This window comes from Dermacentor albipictus, chromosome 1 (assembly GCF_038994185.2).
Source record: "Dermacentor albipictus isolate Rhodes 1998 colony chromosome 1, USDA_Dalb.pri_finalv2, whole genome shotgun sequence".
In the NCBI taxonomy this organism is placed as follows: Eukaryota; Metazoa; Arthropoda; class Arachnida; order Ixodida; family Ixodidae; genus Dermacentor; species Dermacentor albipictus.
Genome location: NC_091821.1, coordinates 391,531,416 through 391,554,938, shown reverse-complemented (window position 1 = coordinate 391,554,938; position 23,523 = coordinate 391,531,416). Strand labels below are relative to the sequence as shown.

Genomic DNA, 23,523 nt, shown 5'->3' with positions numbered 1-23,523 from the left:
ACAGCTGATTGGTGGCGGCTGAAGCTGTTGCAGAACTGTTGCGTCTCGTATTTCACTGTCTCTAGTTAGCATCCTTTCCGTTTTAACCGAACAGTCATTCCTTGTTTTTCTCGATAAAGGCACGGGGTTCACTTAACTGGCGCGTTTTTTCTTGCAAACTTTTGTTAAGTTTGTGCGTATTCCTCACCTCTACTCCCAACTTTCCTAAATTGTCTCGAGGGCAGCCACTGTACTCCACGTGGAGCGCGTTACCGACGAATTTTCCGCCCGGCACGTCGAAAAAGCGTTCCATGTTTTTGCTGCCTTATGTTCAGCTGCCCGGCGCTTTGACCGGGGATAACGTGCTTGAGAGATATTCGTAATAAAGAACAAATGGAAAGGCGTGGTTGGCTCGTCGGCAGTGAGGTAGTATTGTTGCATCTTAGAAAAAGAAGAAAGAGAAAGAAGGGAGGGGGGTGCTCAGGATAACATGAAGCAAGCAATATAGGGACGCCCAGTCACATTCACCACAGTGCGGCACACTGTTGTGCATGTGAACAGTGCGGTGCAAGAAACAGATGGAACTACAAGGATCAGCGCTCTTTCCGTGTGGCACCTGTCTCCTGTGCCGTACTGTTCTATATCTGCTCTTTACCAAGGGGTACCAACCGGTCCACTTCAGCCCCCTGTTAGCCTATAATGCTGCACTTATGCACGTACGGCCTGTGCCAGCGCTATCTATGTCAACGAATTTCATTGTTGCAACTGATTACGCACATCATGTTCTGGAGAGTCGCTTGGGAAGGAACCTGAATAAACTCTTTACAGGCCAACTACAGCGAAATTTTTTATCCGCGTATATATATATATATATATATATATATATATATATATATATATATATATATATATATATATATATATATATATCAGCCCCCGTGCAACATCTTACGTTTGAAATACGAGCGGATGCACCACAAAGTGCTCGCGATACTATACCTTTTTGGTAGCGAAACTAAAAAAATTGGCAATGGCTTAGCTCGACTATGCCAGGATATACGTAGCGAAAGCTAAGGCATAGTATGGTTAGCCTTGGTTAATCTTGATTGCAAATCCAGGTTAGTCAGGTTGTCTAGCTATGTTGCGGTGTTTAGCCAGTCGTTCGGCGCGCTATTCGTCTGTTTCCTAGGCGATTCGTTTCCTCTTCATCTCGTTCCGATGTCGATTCCAGGCCTCCTCCTGCTTATCACAATTGTCGCCGTCCATACTGCCGCCTCAACTGAGGTTGCGGCGCACGCGAGCTCTCCTTTTCAATCCTCCGACATGTTATCAGGCATGCGACGCAGCTGGCGAAGCGAGCGGAGGCGAACGCAACGACGAGGAACGCGGTGTGACCTCATGCGCGTCCTCGGAGCATGGCCACGGCGAAATCGCAAGTTCGCGGCCGGTAAAGCTTTCGCTTTAAAAAGAAAAAGCCATCGTTACCGTTCGCTTGAAGTGGCGTACACATGACCAAGGACGTTCAGAACCAGCGCGGATGGCCGTGCCGAATAAGAGAGAGAAAATAATGCAGAGAAAGGCAGGGAGGTTAACCAGAGGTAGTTCCGGTTGGCTACCCTGCGCAGGGGGAAGGGTTAAGAGAGATGATTGTCAATGTAAGCAAATAGCCCGAACAAACGATTGAGCAAGCGGCAGCACTACTCGGTTGCTCGAGAGCACGTGCCCTTTCACTCGGCGCCTTCCCTCGCCTTCCTGCGGAATTCCTTCGTGGCAGCCGTGGAGAGCGAGCGCGTCCACTTCATGCTGTCTTCAGTATGTCGGCTTCAACGCCGTGAGCGTACGGCAGAACGCACGCCTGCGCCTGCAGTGTATGTGACGGGCGTCTACTTGGACGGGAGAACATAGACCCGTACAGCTTCGGCCCCTCCTCTTTCTGAAAAAAAAAATGCAAGAAAGTTGCAGTTTCGCCCGAGAGGTGAAGCATCGGTTGCGATAACAAGTTAGTAGACAGCTATACAAAGTAAGGATAATAGTTTTATCGGCCGTATAAACTTGCAAACATTCGCTTACTACTTAAATTAACAACCATGGTGTCACGCGCGCACAAGCAAACAAGAACAAGTCTCCCGCGATCACCGCGCACACTCGCTTTCAAAACGCTGGAGTGAGGAAGCGCGGCAGCAGCAGCGGGTGGCTTGACCTTCGTGCTGCCTCTCGCTTCAACTCGAACTAAGCGGCGAGAACACAGTGCACACAAAAATATAAGCATTCGGCGCACTCTGTCCCGATCGCAGATTGCTTTCCAAGACCCCCGCGCCCGGGCCATACGCAACGGCCACCGAAGTAGAACGCCCCCTCCCCTCCCCTGGTTCTTTGCGCGCGATGGAACTACCTCCCTGCTTTCCTCCTTTGCGCGCGCGAGATTGAGCTGCCGCCGTCGGCTCTCCCTCGCACGCTTTCACTGGCACATACAATATACGGTGCGCGGCTACGGTGTTATCGCAATTGGAGTTTACACGCAGCATCACGGTGACGCCGACGAGGGTGGAAGTGCGCCTGGAGTGTCCATATAATTGCTGTCGCAGTAATAAATTTCATTCATTCATACTTGGTGGGCGAGAATCCGGTGTGGAGCGGCAGTGTGCTGGGCGACGATGCGCCCCCCCTCTTTCGCTCCCCGCCACTCAGTTGCGCGAGGGTTCACGCACGACGGCCCCTCCTGCCCTCCTTGACCCGCCTCCCCATTTCGCAACTCCGTTGCCCGAGAGCGCACGCGCTTTCTCTCGACTGGTTTTCTCGCCTTCCCTCCCCCGAATACGACCACCGTCGTACCATATGGTCGTACCACCGACATGTCACGAAAGCGGCGGGAAGAGCCAAAGAAAGTTATCCGCTTTGAAATCCCGGAGGCGACGGGCTCGAGCTTACGTGACATGCGCTAACCACTAAATGCACGCGGCGACTAACAGAAAACTTAGACAATCACCAGCCCTAACAGCTTTGGAAAGATTGCTTCACTATTATGTACTACTCATTGATAATCGATTTAGCCAAAATGAAATTTTGTTGAAGTTAGCCTTTAATTGTAGCAGATGTGCTTTTTCCCTTTCACCGCTTTCATATATGAAACTTCGCTAAGTTCTACACTTGCCGTGTACTCAGACTCAATGGCGCATTTGGTAAGTGGCACTCAGACGGAGATTTTGCCGGTTGTATTTGCAAGACAAAACCTCGTGCAGCCATTATGGTGTAGCAGTAGTCCAAGCCCGTGGTCCAAACTGCTGTGCGTCCCAGGTCTCGGTTCAGATTAATTGCGGTCGCCTAGCGCGCCTTGTGGACTTCACGCGTTTATAGCTGGCGTTTATTGCAGGTGAGCGCCCTCTCCGAGAACTTGCTCGGCCATGGCCCGAGACGTCAGCAGCATCGCCGGTCGCGGCGGGACAGCACCGCCCTGGCACTTAGCATCCACCAGCGGCACTTGGAGCAGGCGCTCGCCAACACGTCCGCCTCCATCTCCGACTTCGAGAGGAGAAAGTTCGACACCATGTGAGGCGCATTCTTTGCCGTATGCATGTGTTGTACCCAACCTAAACCAAACCAACGCGCCTTAGCAAGATTAGAATGGTGGAACGAGCTTCAGCGCAAAGCGTCGTCGCAAGTGAGGTCATTGTTTCCTGGAAGCTTGTCGCACGTGGTTTCTTTAGTGGTGGTGTTCGGAGCTGAGCACGTCACCGTTGTCATTTGTGGCGGTCTCCATGCTGCTCATCTATATAGCGTTGCAATGCGGGCTTGTTGGCATAGCATCTTGGAGTACCCTTGTAGCGGATACAGACGAGGGCGCAAGAAGGCACATGGCGCCGTGCCCGCGTCTTTCGTGTGCCTTCTTGCGTCCTCGTCTGTATATGTGCGCTACAGTTCTACTCTTGCTGCACTCTGACCAAATATTTGCAGAAGTGCACCACTGGCGTACGACATTGCCGCCCCAGCTGTAGGCGTCCCCTGCGACTCATCGAGCCTGGTGAAACACCGTGTACATGCTACGTTTTTGCGTAGCGTTACCACTTTACTCTTACTGTGGCCGGTCCTGGCCACTCACCGTCGGCGCAGGTGCGACTATCGCGCGCTCTCCATGCGATGGTAGAACATGACTGTTGAGGCAACAGGTGGTAGCGCAGTTCTATATAGGTGAACCTTTTACCACACTGTTACCCGCCGTGGTTGCTCAGTGGCTATGGTGTTGGGCTCCTGAGCACAAGGTCGCGGGATCGAGTCCCGGCCACAGCGGCCGCATTTCGATGGGGGCGAAACGCGAAAACACCCGTGTACTTAGATTCAGGTGCACGTTAAAGAACCCCAGCTGGTCGAAATTTCCGGAGTCCTCCACTACGGCGTGCCTCGTAATCAGAAAGTGGTTTTGGCGCTTAAAACCCCATAATTTAATTTAATCGTTACCGTTATATTACAGACAGCGACAAGGCAGGTCAGTTGCCGATTGCGCAGATATACGGCCGTAGCGTGTCGCAAACGCGTGGGGGACTCGTGGTTGACCAGCTAATCGTGTGGCCACAGTGGAGACGTAGAACAATGCTGAATGGTTTTGTTTAACGCGACAAGTGTTGTTATCCCGCTTCTTCAATGATTGAAAGACAGACTAAGAACTACCGACAAGTGTGATTCCTCTGTTCGCGCTTTCTTTCTTTTATTTCCTTAACTCTCCGTAGATACTCTCTGTTCCAATCGGGTTCGTCGCTTGCTGAGCTTCGAATGGCAGCTGGGCAGCGTGTGACGCTGGCCTGAACGCCCCCTGGAACGATGGTGTTCTCAGCGGATCTCGTTCGTCGGTGAGTTTCTTTTCTTTCTTTCTCTCTCTCTTTATTTTGTAATCGGCAGCATTTTATGAATGTGCCTGCAGGCAGTTTGTATGTCAAAGTACTGCTATAAGCTGAGGCGCACGTCATTGGGATATAAGAGAGAACAGAGGACGTGTATGCATGGTACGTTTACCACAACAAACTTACTGCCTTCTAAGAACCATCTAGGGCTGAATGCATCCTAGCGAGAATGTCGCCTTATTTAACCGCGGTCAGTGACAGCTCTTCAAAACGTGCCTCTTTGGCACCACTTAGTGCGTTTCCTTGCGCGCATAACTGATATATAGGAACGATTCATTAAGCGGGATTGCGTATCTCAATTTAGTACGATACTTCTTAGTGTTTGTACACATTCACGTTCAAACTTATAGGTCAGATCTAAAATGTTAGAGGCTCTCATAGAGCTGTCCTTGTGTGCTGTATACCTGCCGAGTGTTGCGTACTCCAGGGTATAGCGTATCGTACTGCTGCCGAGTTGTAGCGACGCCTGCCTATCGAAGCTCGACCGACGTTACTATTGGGTAGCGTGGCGTTGTCGGCCGGCTGTAGGCATCCGGTAGACCATGGCGACCGGGCAAGGGCGTGAAGATTCCTATTGCGAAACTTGCACGGTTTATTCAATGGTTGATGAAAGATGATGAGAAGAGAATGATGTGATCTAAAAAAGTACATATCGGAGCCGCTTAAATAGGCTCTCTACAATCATGGGAGGGATTTTGCTTCCGTCGACGTCACGTGACCGGCACAGAGTTTGATTCGTGGAAAGAGGGCTCCTCCTCCTCCGGTTATACCGAGCCTGCTGCAAGGAGGAGGGCGTCCCGCCTCCGGTTATACCAAGCCTCAGGTCCGGGAATTGCAGACGCTTGTCCTTCTCTTTCGGACGTTGCTGGTTCGCGGAAGTTCCCCTGTAGAGCTTGACAGTTCGAGGAAAGGGTCCCTCTAAAGTCGCACGCACACACACACACACACACACACACACACACACACACAAAAAAAAAAGAGGCCTGTAAACACTGCGGGGCTTCCGCCAGACCGGCAGACACTCGAGATGACCATGGCGAATTAGGAAGTCACGCTTCATTTCGACGAGGCATGGTGGGTGAAAGTCCTTTCTGCACGAGGTGCTAGACGCCAGCCGTAACACCAGGCACTAACATTTTTGTTCTATTTTATAATATATCACTCTTACTAAATAACCTTACCCAGCTAACATATTTGCTAATGATCCCGTATTGTAGTCGTATCTTCAGCTTTAGACCATATTAGTGTTCTGTAGATTAACAGCTTTTGAAGTGGACAGGACTTTGTAAAGGTTACGTCGTAAATACCTGAGCATACGTTTAGCATTGCTTATGATGTGCACATCTAGATAGGCGTCAGCAAAGTCTGCGTCGTGAAAATCCGGGGATTAGCTGCCGTACAGTACGCACTGTTCCCGCCGGCGCGCCAGCTGCTCAAAGGTACACTAAAGAGGAGTATGATTTCTTCTGTATCATTACATTACCATTCTATAATATAAAAAAGACCACTCTTATCACTATAAGATGCTTGGCAAGCAAGAAAAAGCGCAATAACAAAAGGCGGGTGGCGACGCCACCTTGAAGTTACCGCACCAACTCTGCGTGACGTCATGGATTTTGACAGCGTGTTCTATACTCGCGGACAACTTTCTGTGGCAGGTGTTTGTTTTCTCTTCCCAAGCTTTAAACTAACGTGGATGAAAACACGGAACTCTTTTCACAAGCGCACTTACTTGTGCGCGCTTTTCCTCAGTAGCTTTCCCTTCATTGCCACAGAAAGTTGGCCACGAGTATAGAGTATAGGGGCTAATTAATTCTCTTGCAGTAAAAATAATCTACATTGTGCGCTAAAGGAGCCATTCATTGAACATGGAGAATATCGGGAAGACTTATTAAGCCGAAGCGGCATAAATACAAAAAAAAAGAACTTTAAATCCGTGGCGTCACAGTGACGTACCGGAGTTGGGGATTCAGCGCGAAATTCAAAAACTGAAACTGTGACCTTCATTTTCTCTTTGAATAACCGACCTATCATTTCAAAATTAACAACAGAGTTTTCAAAGTGCGCTTTATCCGTCTAAACTGATCCTGTGTTTTGCTTATTTGATATCGAGATTTTAATTACTATTGCACTGTTCTCGTTTATATCCAGCAGATTTTTCTTAAAAGCTGTATTTGCTCGTGCCCTGTGTGCGTTCATGGGCGTCGTCCAGCGCATTTGATGGCTTTTCGACCGTCTTCATCACTCAAAATCTCAACCCCCGCTATTGGAATTATGATTGATTGATTGATCTATTGATTAATCGATTGAGGTGACAAATAAAACGAAGAAAACAAGACGCCACCCGAATGTTACCGAATTGGAACGAGTGTCTATTCTCAGAGGATTAGCGTCGAGCTCGCTCGTTTACGCTGCAGCGGGTGAACGATTTACCTGATCTTATTGAGCGTTTCATTTTGATCACTTTCCTAAATATTTCCTCTTCTCAACAGGTTCACTATTAAGTTCACTCGTGAGCCCGAAGGGATGACAGGGGAGGGCACGAGCCAACAAGGAAGATGCGCGCGTCTTCCGGGTGCGACGCCGCCAGACCTTGCGGTGCAGGAAGCGCCCGTATAGACGATGTTCTCGTGTTTGCTGTCTGCCCATTTGCGGCGGGGTCAAACAAACTGAACTGGCTGCCCGGCAGCGCGGCACACACAGGGAATCGTAAACGCGGCGGCACGTGACAAGGGCCTCTTGTTAGGGAAGCGATAAGGAGATAACAGGGTCCGTGGGGTAGGAAGAGGTTTGAGGCAAGGCGTAATAAACGCAGCATTAAGCAACCTCTTCTGCGGTTTGCCTGACCCTCCGGCAATCCTGCGGAACGGCGCGGCGGTCCGCGTTTGTCTGCGGCGGAGGAGTAAGAGGGAACCGTTGTCGGATGGGAAGAGGACTAGAGGGAGCTGTCGCGAGATCCGCGGCGCGTCGTCAGAAGTGTTTTGGTCAACCGAGCGTGCGATCATCCGATTTGTCCGGGTCCCTTAGGCGGGCCGACCTGCCCGCGCGACTGCTTGCGTTCTGTGCACCGCGCAGGTGGAGGAGTAACGTGTGTATTGCGCCGATCGGTAATGAGCGGTGTACGCCGCCCCCCTGCTTCCTCGTTGTCGCAACCGCGTCTGTCTCGCATAGCGCTTGCTTCCCCCCCCCCCCCCCCCCCGAGGATGTGTCGAAAAGAAAAAAAGAAAGAAAGCAGGTAAATAGAGAGGGAAAGAGAGAGGGGTAAAAAGGGCGTAAAAGAGAGGTGGAAATAAAATGATGACGGCCTCTTCGTTTCGCTTTCTCGCTCATCTTTTGTGGGATGTGCCAAAGAGGGATGCGGCGGCTCCTAGCCTTGTTCCCGTCGGCGTGATGTTTGTCGTATACGCGCGGTCGCTTTATATGCGCGTTTACTTGGCCTGCTTAGTGTGTACCAGGCGGCGCCGTAAACGCTTTCACCCATCGCGCCCTTCTTCGTCTGCACCTCCCACTCGTGGCTCGAGAAAAGCAGCTAGCGGTGCCCTTCAGGCTTTTGTCGCTCCTCAGAGCACTCGACGACTCGACGGGGAGGAATAATCAGGAGGCTTTTATTATGACCCTCTTTCCGCTTTCCCCTGTTTTTGTCGTTTCCCTACTTGCTTCTTCCTCATCTTTTTCGCCTTGTAGTAAAAGTCATCGTACCGTGTGTTTGCTTAATACGCCACCCCTGGGGTGCCTTTCTCAACGCTCCTCCTCGTATACGCTCGTGTGTGTGTGTGTGCGTGCCTGTGGCCTTACGACATGTCCATGGGGGGGTGGAGGTCTTCTTGTTTCTCTTCGGCGCCCCCTGCTACTCCGCACGATGATTGCTGCTTATCGGCTTGCGCTTCTTCTTCTCGTTCCGTTGTCGGCCCTGGGCGTTTCGCGCAAAATTGAGTTTCGTCTTCCCTCCGGCGCGCCGGCGGCAGCCAGGGTTTGCTTTCGCTTCCCCGACCTCCGCCGATTCGCTCGGTGGCTTGCTTGCTTCTTCGCTGCGCTCGCTGCACTTCGGGTCGCCACATCTTGTTCGCCGGCGCGCTTTCTTTTCCAGTTGCTTGCTCTTTTCGCTCCTTCGCTCGTTTTTTTCTTCTTCTCCTTTTCTTTCACGGTGCCTTTCCGAACACTGTATGCGCGGAATGACTTTTGTCACTCTTTTCTCGGCGACAACGCCTTTCGGGCGGTCTCTCCTTAGAAGGGCGATCGCACGTTTGACTGCTTGATGAGTGGGAATTACCTACGGATCGGTGGCTTTTAAGGGTGTTTGGCAAGGCATGATCGACAGTTTGGCGTCGTGTTGCTTTTCTTTTGCCCCCCTCCCCACAGCTCTCCTCATTGGTCACGTGGTTGGTCACGTGGTTTGTGCCCGACCAATGACGTTCGTCTTTCTTTCGGGTGCAGGCGCCGAAAGAACAAATCGGCGCCCTCCGTTTTCGACGTCCTCCTCCGCCTTGTCTTTCGTGTCAGTCCGGGTTTGTCCTCTTTCTTTGCAGTTATTTGTACCCTGAGCGGCGGGCTTTTCTGCAAGCCTTTCAAGCGTTACACATCTTAGCGGTCGGTTCACTTTATGTGCTATTTCCTGACGGGACTAGCTAACTGTTAATTTTTTATTTCTATGTTAAAGAGAAATTTCCTTACGGGATTGTTCACTTTACGCTACAGTGACTACTGGCATTAGAGTAACCATTGCTCACTCAACATTTTTAATGCACATGGTATTCAAGGGAGGCGTAGCTTACGACAAACGAACGTCTTCCTTCGTTGCGGTTCGGGGAGAGGGTGGTGGTGAAAGTTCTCGGCATTCTTTCTTTCTTTCTTTCTTTCTTTCTTTCTTTCTTTCTTTCTTTCTTTCTTTCTTTCTTTCTTTCACATTTAAGGTTCACTGCTGTACCGCTCCGAAATGCGGCTTTCATTCTGTGCTTCTGCAATTGTTAGCTACCTGAAAGTCTAGTCTGTGGACCGCTTCATAAACTAAAATGTGCAAGATGGGCTATATAAACCGTTGTGGGCACACTCCGTGTGGAGAAGATGGAAAGGAAGGATACGGATGGCTACCCGACGCCACCCTTCACAGGTGATGAGAAGCGTTTGCTAAACACGCACAGTTTACCCAGCTGGTAAGAAAGCCAATAGAACTGCATTCTTTATCGGAGCAAGTCGCTGCTATGGCGCGTTAGCCGGATATCTAATCTTTAAATGAAATAGTCCACAGGCTTTTATGTCAGCTGTCTAACTGGCGCGGAACACTAATATACATTTTCTTTAACTGTGTGCTATACTGTGTTTATGGTCTCCGCCGTCCTTATCGCCCATTTCCTTTTCGATTTGAAACAGCTTTCTTGATCTTTACCGAAGCGCCATACGAGCTCTTGTAATTGCTGTACAGAATCCATTCAAGGAACGTACAGAACTTTTTCTGCTTATTTCTGAACCCCGTACGAGAAGAAATGTGTGCGACCGCTTTACGTATCTCAGAAACGCATCCACCCTTCAGATATTTCACATAAACTAAGTATATTTGCGAAACGCTTTTAATAATTTTAATACATTTTATCGTGCCAAGTTTCGTTATGTTGGCAACTGATTCCTCTTTACCAGTAGTTGTTGTTTTTGTCCTGAGTGGCCGTGGCACATACCCACAGTGGGGGATTTTTTTTTACCACCAGACTGACGTCGTGGCCGCGTCGCGGTAAAAGCTTGTCCTCCCTGCGTGGAAGGAGCCTAACCGACTCTGCAGGCATTTTCACTAAAGTTGTTCTCTCTCTCTCTCTCAGTAGGGTAGCTGTATCTAAATCAGGGTTAACTTCTTTCTCCTTCACCTCTGTGTCCTTCAACCTGAAAAAAAGTGGATGTTTCAAAGCACCACTCCTCCACTGACCGCGAGGCTCCAACCTCAGTCGAAGAACTCACACCAGCTGAGCGAATGGGAGTTCTCTGGAAAAGTTTACCGGTAACGGCGCCGCCTTGCTTTAACTACAGCACGCGTCCGTAAGGCAGTTCTTCATCGAATGGGACGTCTCGCGTGGAAGCCCGCTGTTCGCGCGGTGTTTGACTTTGGCGAGAAAGCGATCGAATGCACGATGGAAGTTTGCGGGCTAACGAACCTGGCGAACAAGTCTACGGAATACAGAAAAAATATATTTATATAATAAAGAAAAGAAAAGAAAAAGAAACTAGGGCGAGCTCCTATGTGGCTTTGCGGCAGTTTCGCATTGAAGCGGACACAAAACCCGCCGCTAGGACGAGTCGTTACTTCCGGTCTTGCGAATCACAGTCGCCCCGGGGCATGGACGCTGCGTAGCTCAGGCTTGCTCGGCGAAAAAACAATAAAAAAGGCTCGCAAGAGCGCAAATTGACGGAAGGCGACGAACGACTGTGTGTGTGTGGGGGGGGGGGGGTGCATCTTGCGTGCACGCACTGTTCGGGTATAAACGGCAAAAATAGGGCAGCGGCAGCAGCAGCACTGGTAGAAGTGTGCGCGCTGAGTGCAAACAAAGTTTGCATAGTCGAGATTGGAAACGAATTAAAGAAGTGAAGGGAAATGCGCAGTGAGCTGGAGAGACCCCGACTGCTTTTGGGTCTGGCTGGTCGTGTTTCACGCGTCAGTAGGCATGTTCGTTCCTCCCCGCGGGCGAGCAGTCCGTGGTGGCGCCTTTATTGGGAGCGGTGCGCGTGAACAACTTTTGCGGGTCCGGGCCCGTGGAAAAAAAAGGAGGAAAGAAAGAAAGAAAAGAAAAGAAAAAGACGAAACTCGGTCTCGTCTCTTTCGCTGTCTTTTTCACTTCCTCTTCTCTCTCTCTCTCTCTTTCCTGTTACCGTTAGCAGTTGTTTCTTGCTCCTTTTGTGGCGCCTTTTCAGTTCTCGTGCCGTTTCGATGGGTCGTTCAGTGTTGTCGTCGTGAGTTATCTAGGCCTAGGAGGAGAGCGTGGGGGGACCGGGACGTGTTAAGGGCAGGTGAGATGGTTAAAACGTTGTGAAATGTTGAAGGAATGAGAATGATGTAATGTGTATACGGTAGTAAGGAGTTGCACACTTTGGAATCTCCGGACAAATAAGTGGTGAATAAGAGAAAAATGAAGGAAGGGAACTTGCGTCTTGCGGGGTGTAACTGCCGATGCACTATATTTCTCAGCAGTTGATCGAAGCCGAAAATCTCGCGTTCGACAGCTTTTGAAAGTTATTTAGTCTACGTTCCATTAGCGAACTAACGTTGTGTTAAGTTTCCTTTACGAATCGCTACGCTTTCCAGCTACTCAATCCAATGTTCTTTCCATATTGGAAAATATCGCGCTTGAGCTCGTGCATGCTGGTGGTCTCAAGCGCGCAATTTCACGTGCCATTCGATTTTCATGCAACATGTCAATATTTACCTTCTTCAGGATCCTTCGAGCAGTTGTGTCCTGCGGTTTAAAAGAAATCGAGACTACTGCCAACGCCAGCACCCGTCATTTGTCCTGGCAACACTGTCCAAATAAACACAAGATGGCTGCGACATCCAGGGCCACGGCGGCTCTTTCGTTTGGTGCTGTGCTCAAGTTTCTCGTTTTTGGCGTCGAATCGAGATGTTTCGTCGAATCCGAAAGGGTCCTTATCTCCGATAACATTATTTCAATCTCTCTCAAGAATTTCAGTGGCGAAGACGCGGAAATAGTTGCGCCGTGCGCGTAAACGTGCGGCCTGCCCAGCGAACCGCATCAGACGTCTTCAAAGACAAAACGCCTTTCAAGCGATCACGAGGTTAAAGAAGGGAGGTGTTCGTGCGTAGCGGGGCTCTCCGAAAGGTACAAGCAGACCCGCCGTGGTTGCTCAGTGGCTATGGTGTTGGGCGCTGCTGAGCACGAGGTCGCGGGATCGAATACCGGCCACGGCGGCCGCATTTCGATGGGGGCGAAATGCGAAAACACCCGTGTGCTTAGATTTAGGTGCACGTTAAAGAACCCCAGGTGGTCAAAATTTCCGGAGTCCTCCACTACGGCGTGCCTCATAATCAGAAAGTGGTTTTGGCACGTAAAACCCCAAATATTATTATTATTAGGTACAAGCAGTTGATCGCGGCGTTGCTCCAGTGCTCCATGTACAGTGCTCGGCTGTTTTAGACCATCGTGTAAGCAACTCCGCACTGCTACTCGTGTTGCAGTATATCAAAAAGCGCACTCCGTGTGGCACTGACGTCTGTGTTAAAACGAAAATACGAATATTGTGCACTGATCGAGCGAGGCTAAAAAGCTGTAAAGTTAGTGTCTATTGGGATAAGAACAAGCTAGAGTTCCGTTTGTGAATCTGGGTGCACCTTTCTCTTTAGATAGCAGATCCGGTGATAAGGTCGTTCGCGTCCGATGACTGGTGCTTCTTCGTGCTCGCAGTGCGCAGTGTTCGAGGTAGGGTCCAGGCATGGGAACGCAGCAGACACCCGCAAAGCCCGGAAAAACGTGAGAAATAACGTCTAATCGGACCAATTTGAGTTTCTTCCGACAGGATTCCTAAATTTAGCGAGGGTTTTCTTTTAAGCTGAGTCGCTTATATCAGTGTAAAGGCACGACTTGGAACCGAATCGAACCAGTCGTAATGGAATTTAGCTGTGCCGGAAAGCAAACTATAACGGCGCCCAAGTCGAATGTTCCGAAGTTGGAACGAGCGTCGTTTGCGGTTGCTTATAAATTTCTTGCGAGCTAATACGAGGGCGAATCAGAATGTCTTTGGCCCTATTTTTTTATTTATCAAAATAAGGTACATACAAGTAATTACAAATATAACGTGCTATTCTACGTACCTCGTACTATTTTTCCACGTAGTCCCCACACCGGTTCAGACATTTGTCTCATAGCAGCAATAAAATTGGCATGCCCCTGTGGTAGAATTCGTCCGGCTGACTGCGGAATGATCGGAGCTTGGCGACGGTTCTGATTGCCATATGTGGCTTTTTGCGAACTCACAACGCCACCACGTCTCACATCTCGAAGCGAGACACGTGCACCTTTCCCCATATCTGGGCTGCATTTCCCTGTGGATTTCGATGGGCGTTCGTCCCTTCCGCCATAGAGAACGAATCACACTCCGTTGCTCGTAAGCAGTGGACGTGTGAAGCACGACTGCCATCATCAAGAACTAACAGCGCTGTGCCGGGGGGCTACCAGCAGTCAGGGCATCTACCAACCGGGAAAACAGGGAAAACCGGGAATTCTCAGGGAACTTGAATAGTCTGGATATACTCAGGGAAAACTCAAGGAATTTGTGCTTATTTCAGGGAAAATTAGCTGTAACTTTATTGAAAGGGAACGAAAGTCGTGCTAATGCTACCTCCAGTAACAGAGGAATCGCAACGAATCATCGACACCGTGTCATCGGTACGAGGTATTGCCAGAGTAGTTAACGACCGATTTTCTAGACGCCCGATTTTTCGAACATGCCCTATAATTCGTACGGCTTTGCGGCACCACCACATACTCCATATAGTCAATGTATATTGCCCTGACTGCAGGTCTGAAATGGCATTAATCAAAGTCACCACCGCCGCCATATTTATTATCTTGCCGACTCGAACCGGCACTCTCGCACACAGATCCGCTGGCAGCCGTAGCCACCACCGCGGCAACGTTAGGCCTAGCTGCTTCTACGTTCGCTATTAAGCTTCTTGCCGTGATGTGCTGTGTTTTTCATTCAAAGAATTCGCTTTCCAGCTGCTGAGAGAGAATCTTAGTTGTGACAAAATCCAGACCTCATACCGATGAGCTTGCTATCATTTCATGGAAATAGCTCATATTTAAAAATATTTACTTATGTATGCATCTCCTTTTCATTCGTATTTGAAAATGCTCGACTCAATTTGGAATGGGTTTTACCATTTTTTTCGCTGTGCCCCCTGTTTTCTTTTTAAATAAAATAGATATTACTCCTAACTATTCAAACTGGAATAAATCATTTTTTTTTGTTTCAGCATGCTTACTAGAGAGTGACAGCATCGCGCAACATGGTTTCAGTCTGTCTTGACATAAAACAAAGTTCTGGCTCATTCAGGGAATTTTACAAAGGCGCTCAGGGAAAACCTGGAAAACTCAGGGAACTTGGAAGTGTGAACCTTTGCAGACCCCCTGAGCAGGTAATGCCGGGCCGCTCCAAGAGAGGTCCACCGCTGGGAATGGACGTGTTGTCTTCGCGTTTACAGTCGTAATTTATGCCCCCCCCCCCCTCCCCCCCTACACAAAAAAAATTTTCGGCTGACAGCGCTTAACTAAATATTGCTATCAAAACGATATGTCGCCTCTCCGCATATAACCTGCGCCGTGATCAACTTCAGATTTTCTAAGCTGGTTACGTTCCTTCTGCTGTGCCTCTGGACAAAAGTAGATTAGCGTGCGTAATCCTGCTGCTTAAAAGCATTAGTAACACTAATGCTGTGGCAGAAAACTAAACTAGCAAAACCAAATAAAGTTTAAGCGTACATCACTATAATTTATTAAAGCACCTGCCTAAGCGAAAGTGAACTCCGCGATTTGAAACGCCGGCATGGTATTCAAGATATATAAAAAGTAAGTAATTGTTTACTCGCCGTGAAGAAAGAAGCCGCCCCGAGTGAAGTGCTTCGAACAAACAAGCATAGTGTCAGTCACCTTTGCCCAATGCGGGAGTTTCTTGTGCATATCGCTTGCTGACGCACGTCGTCTGTTTCTTTGGGGAAACAATGAGATGCTACATTGCAGTCTTTGAATCGCGGTGACGCGCATGATGGCACACAAAAAAAGTCTTTCGGCATCAGTATTGTTTTTCTTTTTTCTTTCCTTACGGGGGGGGGGGGGGGGAGAATTGTGCGCCGCGGCATGACATCGATTTGAGAACTACAGGGCATTTAGGGCATGCTGTGATAAGAGAACATCTCTCGCTTCAACCCTGAAGCTGGAGGATCGGCTGTCTCTCGGCGCGGCCTCTAGGTGGCGAGTGATTTTGTGGCGTCGCGTATATATATATATATATATATATATATATATATATATATATATATATATATATATATATAGAGAGAGAGAGAGAGAGAGAGAGATATTTCAACCTTTTTGCGCCGCACTGTATATTTCGAGCATGTCGCTGTGAAGGTGCATACATAACCTTCTGCGAATGATCTACAGTGTTCTGTATAACAACGTTATTACGTAACTATGCTCCGTGTGATTCATGTATGCGATCCTCACAGTGCTTGAATATTGCGTTTCAACATTGTTGTTTCGTTGTCTGACTGCGGACGCATTTTAAGACTCGCCTGTGTTACTAGAAATTATTAGTAAACACGGAGAACAACGTTGACGTTATATTACCCCTGCGGAGCTTCGAAGTGAACGGCGACATTTTTTGGCAGCTCGTAATGGTAGCGCCAACCGTCCGCTTAGCGGTACAGAAGCCTTCGGGAGCTTCCCTATCTTATATATTTGAACAGTTAGCCTCTCCCTACTGCTCTCAGCACTCAAGTGATTCGCACTGCATGCATATATTCTACAACGAATGAGACCGCGAAGTTTTAAAGGAGATGCTTGTCTGTTGTTGTTATCATCTGAGCACCTGTAGTGGCCGTTGGCGTGCGCGAAAGTGGTTCTCTTGGGCCAACCAGGTTTCTTATTTTGCTCCTTACGGAGCGCTTCCAATGTTTGCTTTCTCCGTCCGGGCATCGTTTGACGTCGCCGAAACGAGGGCGACGATCACGATTGTGTCTGCGAGAACAGCTCGCAACGCGCTGTCGGCCGCCGTGGGGTTCCCGCTTGCACGACGTTCGGGCGTCGCGCGGATAACGGAACACCTCGGCCGCCACAAGCGGCGGCGGCGGCGTTTGCGCCGGTGCGCGTCTCCACGCCCTCGGCACACCAACCACGCGGACGTTGCGGTGACAGGACGCACATGTGCCGTATAACGGCTCGCCACTCCCGGCCGCGGGGTGGCGTCGGACGAGATATATACGTAACATACCGCGTCGGGGGCGATGGTGTGCGCGACGCTGAATGTACTTTTCGATAAAAGAGTGCGGTAGCACCTTGGTGTCATCGCGCTTCGCGAGGGACGCTTGCCTCCGCGTTACCGCCTGTCGCCGCCGCCGCTGCATTGGGTCCCGACAATGGACAGGACCGACGACGCGCGCGGTTTCGAGATAACGCGCGGTGGGGGACGGTGGGAGGCCTGCCGCGCCGTTATTCGGGCGGGCGCGCGTTTCAATTCTCGGGTCTCTTCTATCGCGGTGGGCGCGAGCGCGTGTAGGGTGTGGTGTAGTGTGCGACGGAGGGGGGAGGGTCTGTGTGTGTTCTCACTTTTAATCGTTCTTCCGTATTACTACACCGTTTATTCCATTTTCTGTCCCCCCCCCCCTTTTTCTTTTCTTTTCTGCGCCTGAGCTGTCAGTCAGGCATGCTCCCTCCCGTGCGCGCGCGGGCAAGCCATTGCCGCGGCATTCTTTCTTTTTTCTTTCTTTTTTCCAACACTTGGCGCCTCCCAGCCGATGGCGAGCTTTATCGGTGACGTCATGTGTGGCGCTCGAGGACTTTGAGGCGCCGCGTGCCGTGTGGCGGTGGCCGCTTTACGGGGTCCTCATCCGGACGCGTTCTCCCGGCTGAATGCGATGGTTCTTTCACGCTGTCTATTGCCAAGTTCTGTGGTATGCTTCCCTCTTTTTTTTTTCTTTGTTGAACAAGTCGAGAGGACAAAAGCTTTGTTGGGCGGCGGGGCTACGGAGAGAAGAATATATAGACGACATTTTGGCTTTTGGGGAGGATTGTGAGGATTCGCGTATATATATATATATATATATATATATATATATATATATATATATATATATATATATATATATATATATATATATATATATATATATATATATATATATATATATTGTGTGTGTGTGTGTGTGTGTGTGTGTGTGTGTGTGTGTTTGTGTGTCGCCTTTATGCTAGAAAAAAACGGCGGAGGCTGTGGTATTTGGGTGGCGAAGGTCTCTAAGCCGTGCGTGCGCGCGGATTAAGCCTGGTCTATGGTTATTTTTCTGCTCTAACGCCTCCGTGCCTCCCAAACAATAGAGAGGACGCAGAAAAAAAAGGCAGAGGATGGAATGGCCTCAAAAATTATGCGGACAAATACGTAGAACGGGCCGAAAAAAAAAATGCGGCCGCGGCGGCACGCAAAGTCGATCGCTGGGTTTCCTCGCCGTGGTGCATGAGTCGCGCTTTCTACGGTCGTCGAAAATGTGAAAAAAAATAAGGAACGAGGAATGCAAGTAAGGGGGAAGGGGAAAGGCTTTTTATTAATTGTATTAATACACAGAGTTCTCAGCGGATAGAGGGAAAACCGCGTCGTTGCATCCTGAATGCTGCTGACGCACTTAATGTCGGAAGACTGCATCTGTCAGAGACGAGGGTGACTTTAGCTGTGCGCGCGCACAGCGCTTTGTGTATGTTGATGCGTTTTCTTTCGTCCTGCCTTTGAGTGTTGCAGTCCTGCGACGGTGAGTCAGCTAGCCCGGACAGCCTATTTTTTGCTGATGTCTGCCATGGTTCTTTGCCCACCGTCGTTTAACGAAGGGCATAATGAGCACTGTGAAAGCATTAAATGTGCCAAACATACTATTTATTTCTGATAACTATAGTCTTTTTTAAATGTTAAGTGGAGAAATGGGCAATTTCAGATTTCTCCAACCTTGTTTAGGAATTGTGTGAATTTTCATGCCGCAGTAAATGTTCTGGTATTGATTGGGGCTACACAACGGAAAACATAACGTTCAAGAAAATCTGCTGATGGAATCCGCTAATTTATTTCGTACGGAAGGATGTCGGTGCTGGAAACCGGCGCCACCGTTGTGCACCTTTTGCTGACGTTTTCCAAAGTGACCAAAACATATATATATATATATATATATATATATATATATATATATAATGTAAACGAGACGAAAGGGGGTTAACTGAGGGGCCCGAGCGGCCTTCAGGTAGCATATGTGGGTTTATTGACCAGTTGCCATCACCCAGAAAGATCACGTTCTCGTGACGCTTGCGGCAACAAGGACGTTCCACGTCCGCCGCCAAGGTCTGTGAGTGGTGGCGCTGGCTACCACTCCCAGGGTTTACTAGTACACATAAATACCCAAGAAAGTGGATGAGGAAACAGCGCCGCGGTAGCTCAATTGGTAGAGCATCGCACGCGAAATGCGAAGGTTGTGGGTTCGGTTCCCACCTGCGGCAAGTTGTTTTTTCATCCCCTTTAATTTCCATTAATTGATCGTTTCTTCATTCCATTTAATAAGCGCAAGTAATTTCCCCTATGTTGTCCTTGGTGTCAGTGTTTGTTGGCTTCTCATGTTACTATATATATATATATATATATATATATATATATATATATATATATATATATATATATATATATATATATATATATATATATATATATATATATATATATATAATCCCTTTGTTGGCATTCTCTCAGTATCTCTGTTCACTACATATACTTTGCAGTAGCCGCCACCTGGCGACAGACTGAATTACTCACATAAGCGTTTCATTGTCACATGCATTGCAACGTCTCTTCGCAGGTTGTTTCATCCCAGAATTACGGTGAAAGGAAATAAGCGTGACAAAAGGGAGGAAATGCTTCCTGCTTGGTAAGGAAGAGGATGCACCTGCCTGGATGTGCCTTTTGATGTCGCTGCCTGTGATACCATTGCACAGCACTCGGTGGAAACGTGGACCCGTTTTTATTGTTAGAAATCTGATTTTGCGCCTTATTCGGTGAACCGTTTTCTAAAGAGAGCAAGCGTCTGTGCGCAATTGTGTTTCTAAAGGTAGGGTAGTTTGGGGTTTTGTGGGGCCATAAGCGACACCCACGTGTTGTTGTGCGGCCAAATAACGGCTTGGAAACAGACTGGGTCGTGGAAGACGAGTAAGCGAGAAGAGGGAAGAACTCGCAGCCATAGGTGGAGTGTTAGCGTTTAGATGGTGTAATCTGACGAAGGAAACCCCGAAGTCTCGAAATGATAACAATGAGCCTTATGCTTTCAACAAAACTGTTTGCTGATGAAATCGCTGTGTAAGAGTTTGGATAGCGACGGTGATAGCGCATGCGTTCTGCTTTCTCCCATTTGTGTACTTGAGCGGCAAACACGTTTGCGTAGAAGCCCACCGATCCGTTATACATCTGGTGGCGCCAACAAGACAAGCTTCCAACACGTTTTGAACTGCCAGATCAGCCTTCTCTTCGACTCTTTTTATGGTTGTAACGCAGGTGTGTTCACTATGTTAATATTTCTCAGCCAACAATTCCATGTCAACGGCAACAGTCGTAATGAAAGAAAAGTGTATTTCTCATATGATCGCCTTTTCTTTTTGTCATCGTAGTATCGCGACTACAAGTGCCTCCTCATCCTGAGTGATTGTTAACCTCTTCATAAGTACTGCCCGAAAAGTGCCTCTGCGATTAACCATCTTGAGCTGCTTCACTCAGCTCTTGGTCTGCGACCACCTGGGTATATAACCGCTTTACCCGCCCGGCCTCTCTATATAAAAAAAGAAAACCTTAAAAAATTTATCCCGTGCTGGACGGAACGAATCCATGTCACCCGGGTTCGTTAAGCCCGACTCTTGAGCGAGCTGCACCGCGGATACACTGGGTATACGTGCTGCTCATCAATGAACTCTTCACGCCAACTTGACTCACTGGATGTGCGCCACTGGGCATGCGGCCAGCGAGGGAACGATTCTCAGCGTGTGCACGCACCGGCGCGCAACATATCTCTGAGGGCACGCTCGGGATTCGTTTTGCTGTAGAGGAACCAGATGGCGCTTTCGGCTGCGCGCCGCACGTTGCCTCTGCGAAAGCGCATGAAGACAAAACCGTTACCGCTTCTGCCCTGCTACTGCGCGATCAGCTGTCGGGAATCCACTGGTTGTTCGCTGATGCGTTGTGCCCCATTCATGCTGCAAAATGTGGAGCGGTAGAGTGAAGACGTCTGCAACAGTTGGCTGCATAAATAGTGACTGACTGTTTAAGGAATGAAGTGAACCTATGTGACCAAGTCCACGCACCGCTGCTACATAAGGGCTCGATGTGTTCAATCCTTATATTCATTTCTGTGGTATATTCTTTTTTATGCGAAGCATATTACTAGAGCTCAACCCAGCTCCTCAGGCGCGGCGGTGTCGCCTTCAATACCACGTGACACCGTGACGTCACGACAGAGGAGAAACGGGGCTGCAACTCGCGCCGTCGCCTTCAAGGCTGACCACGTGACACCGTGACGTCACGACAGATGAGAAACGGGGCTCCAACTCGCGCCGTCGCTCGCGGCGTCGCGGCGGTATATAAGCAGCTGCGCTTGCCTCTGCTAGACACTCACGAGGTGAGATGCCTCCTGGAGACAGAGCTGCTCGTTGGAATAAGAAGCGAAGGTTGCGGCGTGCTACAGAGACTGTTTCTAGGTGGCTTTGCTACGGCGCAGCGACTACGCGCCCCGCATCGGACGCGGTGAGCGTCGAGCAACGCAGCGTTCGGCGCGTCAACGAAATGTGCACCTGAGCAAGCGCCGCACGCCTGAGCCGACGCCTACGACACCGGCTTTTTTGCGACACGAGCTCCTTAACGCTGTCGCGTTAAAATGAATGAATGAATGAATAAAGCCTTTATTTTAAGCAAGGGGACGGCTCTAGGCCGCTGATGGGGATTAGGAGAGAAGATAAAGGCTAGTATATGCTTCGCATCCTGGGCTTAACCTTAGCTAAGCCACAGCCAGTTTTTTTCTCGCCTACCTGCATGCATGTTTAGACTGCCGTGAACATGTCAGTATCGTGGCCTGTAGCGCCAGCGTTAAGATGTCACGTGCGTGAACTAATTTTAACTTGGTTTTATTTTGTCAAAATAAATGAAGACGCTGGTATGGGATCTTTAGTCGTGATCGATAACGACAAGTCTGGTGTTTGCCTACTTGTCACGACATGCGAGTGTTATGTTGTTCGCCAGTGCCGCCGCTCGCGAGTCAGTGAAATGAACAAGCCCTTTTATCTCACGAGACTATTTGTTTTCTATTTAGTTGTGCCGTCTTCTGCGATTTGCATCTTCCACGTTTCCCGAAGTTTAGAGTGCTTCGGGATAATGCTACTGTGTTAAATCCGGTGTCACATGAAGTACCTAAGTACGCAGTGCTTACTTTGCGAGTGGGACAGGAAAAGTAGAGCTGTAGCCATTTTTAAGCATTATACTACATGGTTACTGGGTACCTTGCAGCGTATACTTCGGTAATGCACAATGAACCTGCACAAAACGGCGAAGAAGCGGTGATATGGACTCAGTTCCACGGGCAGCTGCGGATCTTAACTGATCCTGCACTCGCTTGTGACCTTTAATAAAACCTGCCCAGCTGCTGCTTTGATTCAATGCTATAGTATATGCGTCGTGCGACTCGGTGAATGTGGCCGAATGCGCGTTTTGCGTCACATGTATATGACAATTCGCGCATCTTTTGTCGACTCTTTGTTTATTAAAACCTATTCGTGATGGGTGTGAGCTAGAATTCATGATCGGGAACCTCTCTGCTGACTCGCCGCGGTGGCTTAGTGGCCACGGCGGTACGCTGCTGATCACCGAGTCGCGGTTTCGATGCGAAAAGCGCGCGTGTATTGGGTTTAGGTGGAGAACCTCAGGGGGTCAAGATTTATCCGGGATCGTCCACCACTACGGCGATGCCTCACGAATCGGATCGCCATTTTGGCACGTTGAGAGCCCATAAATATCATTTTAACATTTCTGCTGCTTATTTGTAAACGTTGGTCGTTACCACTGCGGTCCTTCGAGTCCGAATGCTGTCCTTCGTACTCAGCAGCCGTTTAGTTTCCTACGATGTGCGAGCACTCTTCGCACCAGGCGTCCACCCCTCCCCTCCATCGCTTTCCCCCCCTTCGCCCATTCGGCATGCAAGTATCCCCAAGCGGACTCGTTCGTCCGGAAAGCTGACGGCAAGTTCGGCGCTTACGTGTCTTGCAGCGTCCCAAATGAATGACCATCATGGCGCAGCCGCTGAAGCTCTAGAAACAGCAGCAGTTAATAAATAAGAAATGGGGTGAACGTGTATGACTGTAGGGGGTACCGTCTCAAAGATTGCAGGATTCTCTCATAGCTTGTGGAGTTGAGGGTGTTTCCAATCCCAAATGTGGGAGTGTAGAGATGCGCCTAATTAATTACGCGTGTACTGCGAGTTACACTGCTGTTCGCCATCTGGAACTCGCAATATGTATAATTGAATAAAGGGAATAAAGTAGTATTTCTTTTTATCTTTGTTTTTGGTGACCAAAGCACAATGACGCATATTATAGGGAGCACAGTCAAACGGCCCCCTGTGATCGCAGTGCAAATATTTTATCCGTGGGGCTACAGTTGGTCCAGAGCTGAAGGAGGCTGTATACTGAATTCAGACGACACGGAGAAAAAAAAGCACGAGCCCCTGTGTGCCCGCCGCGGTGGCTTAGTGAACATGGCGGTGCGCTACTAAGTACGAGATCGCGGGTTAGAATCTCGGTCACAGCGGTAGCATTTTGCAAAAAAAAAAAAAAAAAATAGGAGCAAGGAAGGACAAAAAAAAATGCTCATGTTCTTCAATTTAGGA

The 23,523-nt window shown here is 49.1% G+C and overlaps 1 protein-coding gene and 1 non-coding gene across 2 annotated transcripts in view; both read left to right on the top strand.

The window, feature by feature from the left end:
- Positions 1–20,238, top strand: part of LOC135914352 (peroxisomal ATPase PEX1-like) — an 82,837-nt gene extending 62,599 nt beyond the window's left edge. Inside the window, exons 20-22 of the mRNA XM_065447158.1 lie at positions 3,350–3,525; positions 4,701–4,820; positions 19,465–20,238. Of these exons, the coding sequence (XP_065303230.1) occupies positions 3,350–3,525; positions 4,701–4,776 (252 nt within the window). The 3' untranslated portion in view covers positions 4,777–4,820; positions 19,465–20,238. The remainder of the gene's footprint in view (positions 1–3,349; positions 3,526–4,700; positions 4,821–19,464) is intronic.
- TRNAS-CGA (transfer RNA serine (anticodon CGA)) lies at positions 19,039–19,111 on the top strand. The gene has a single exon. It is a non-coding gene; the product is annotated as a tRNA-Ser (tRNA).
- Positions 20,239–23,523: the final 3,285 nt, after the last annotated feature.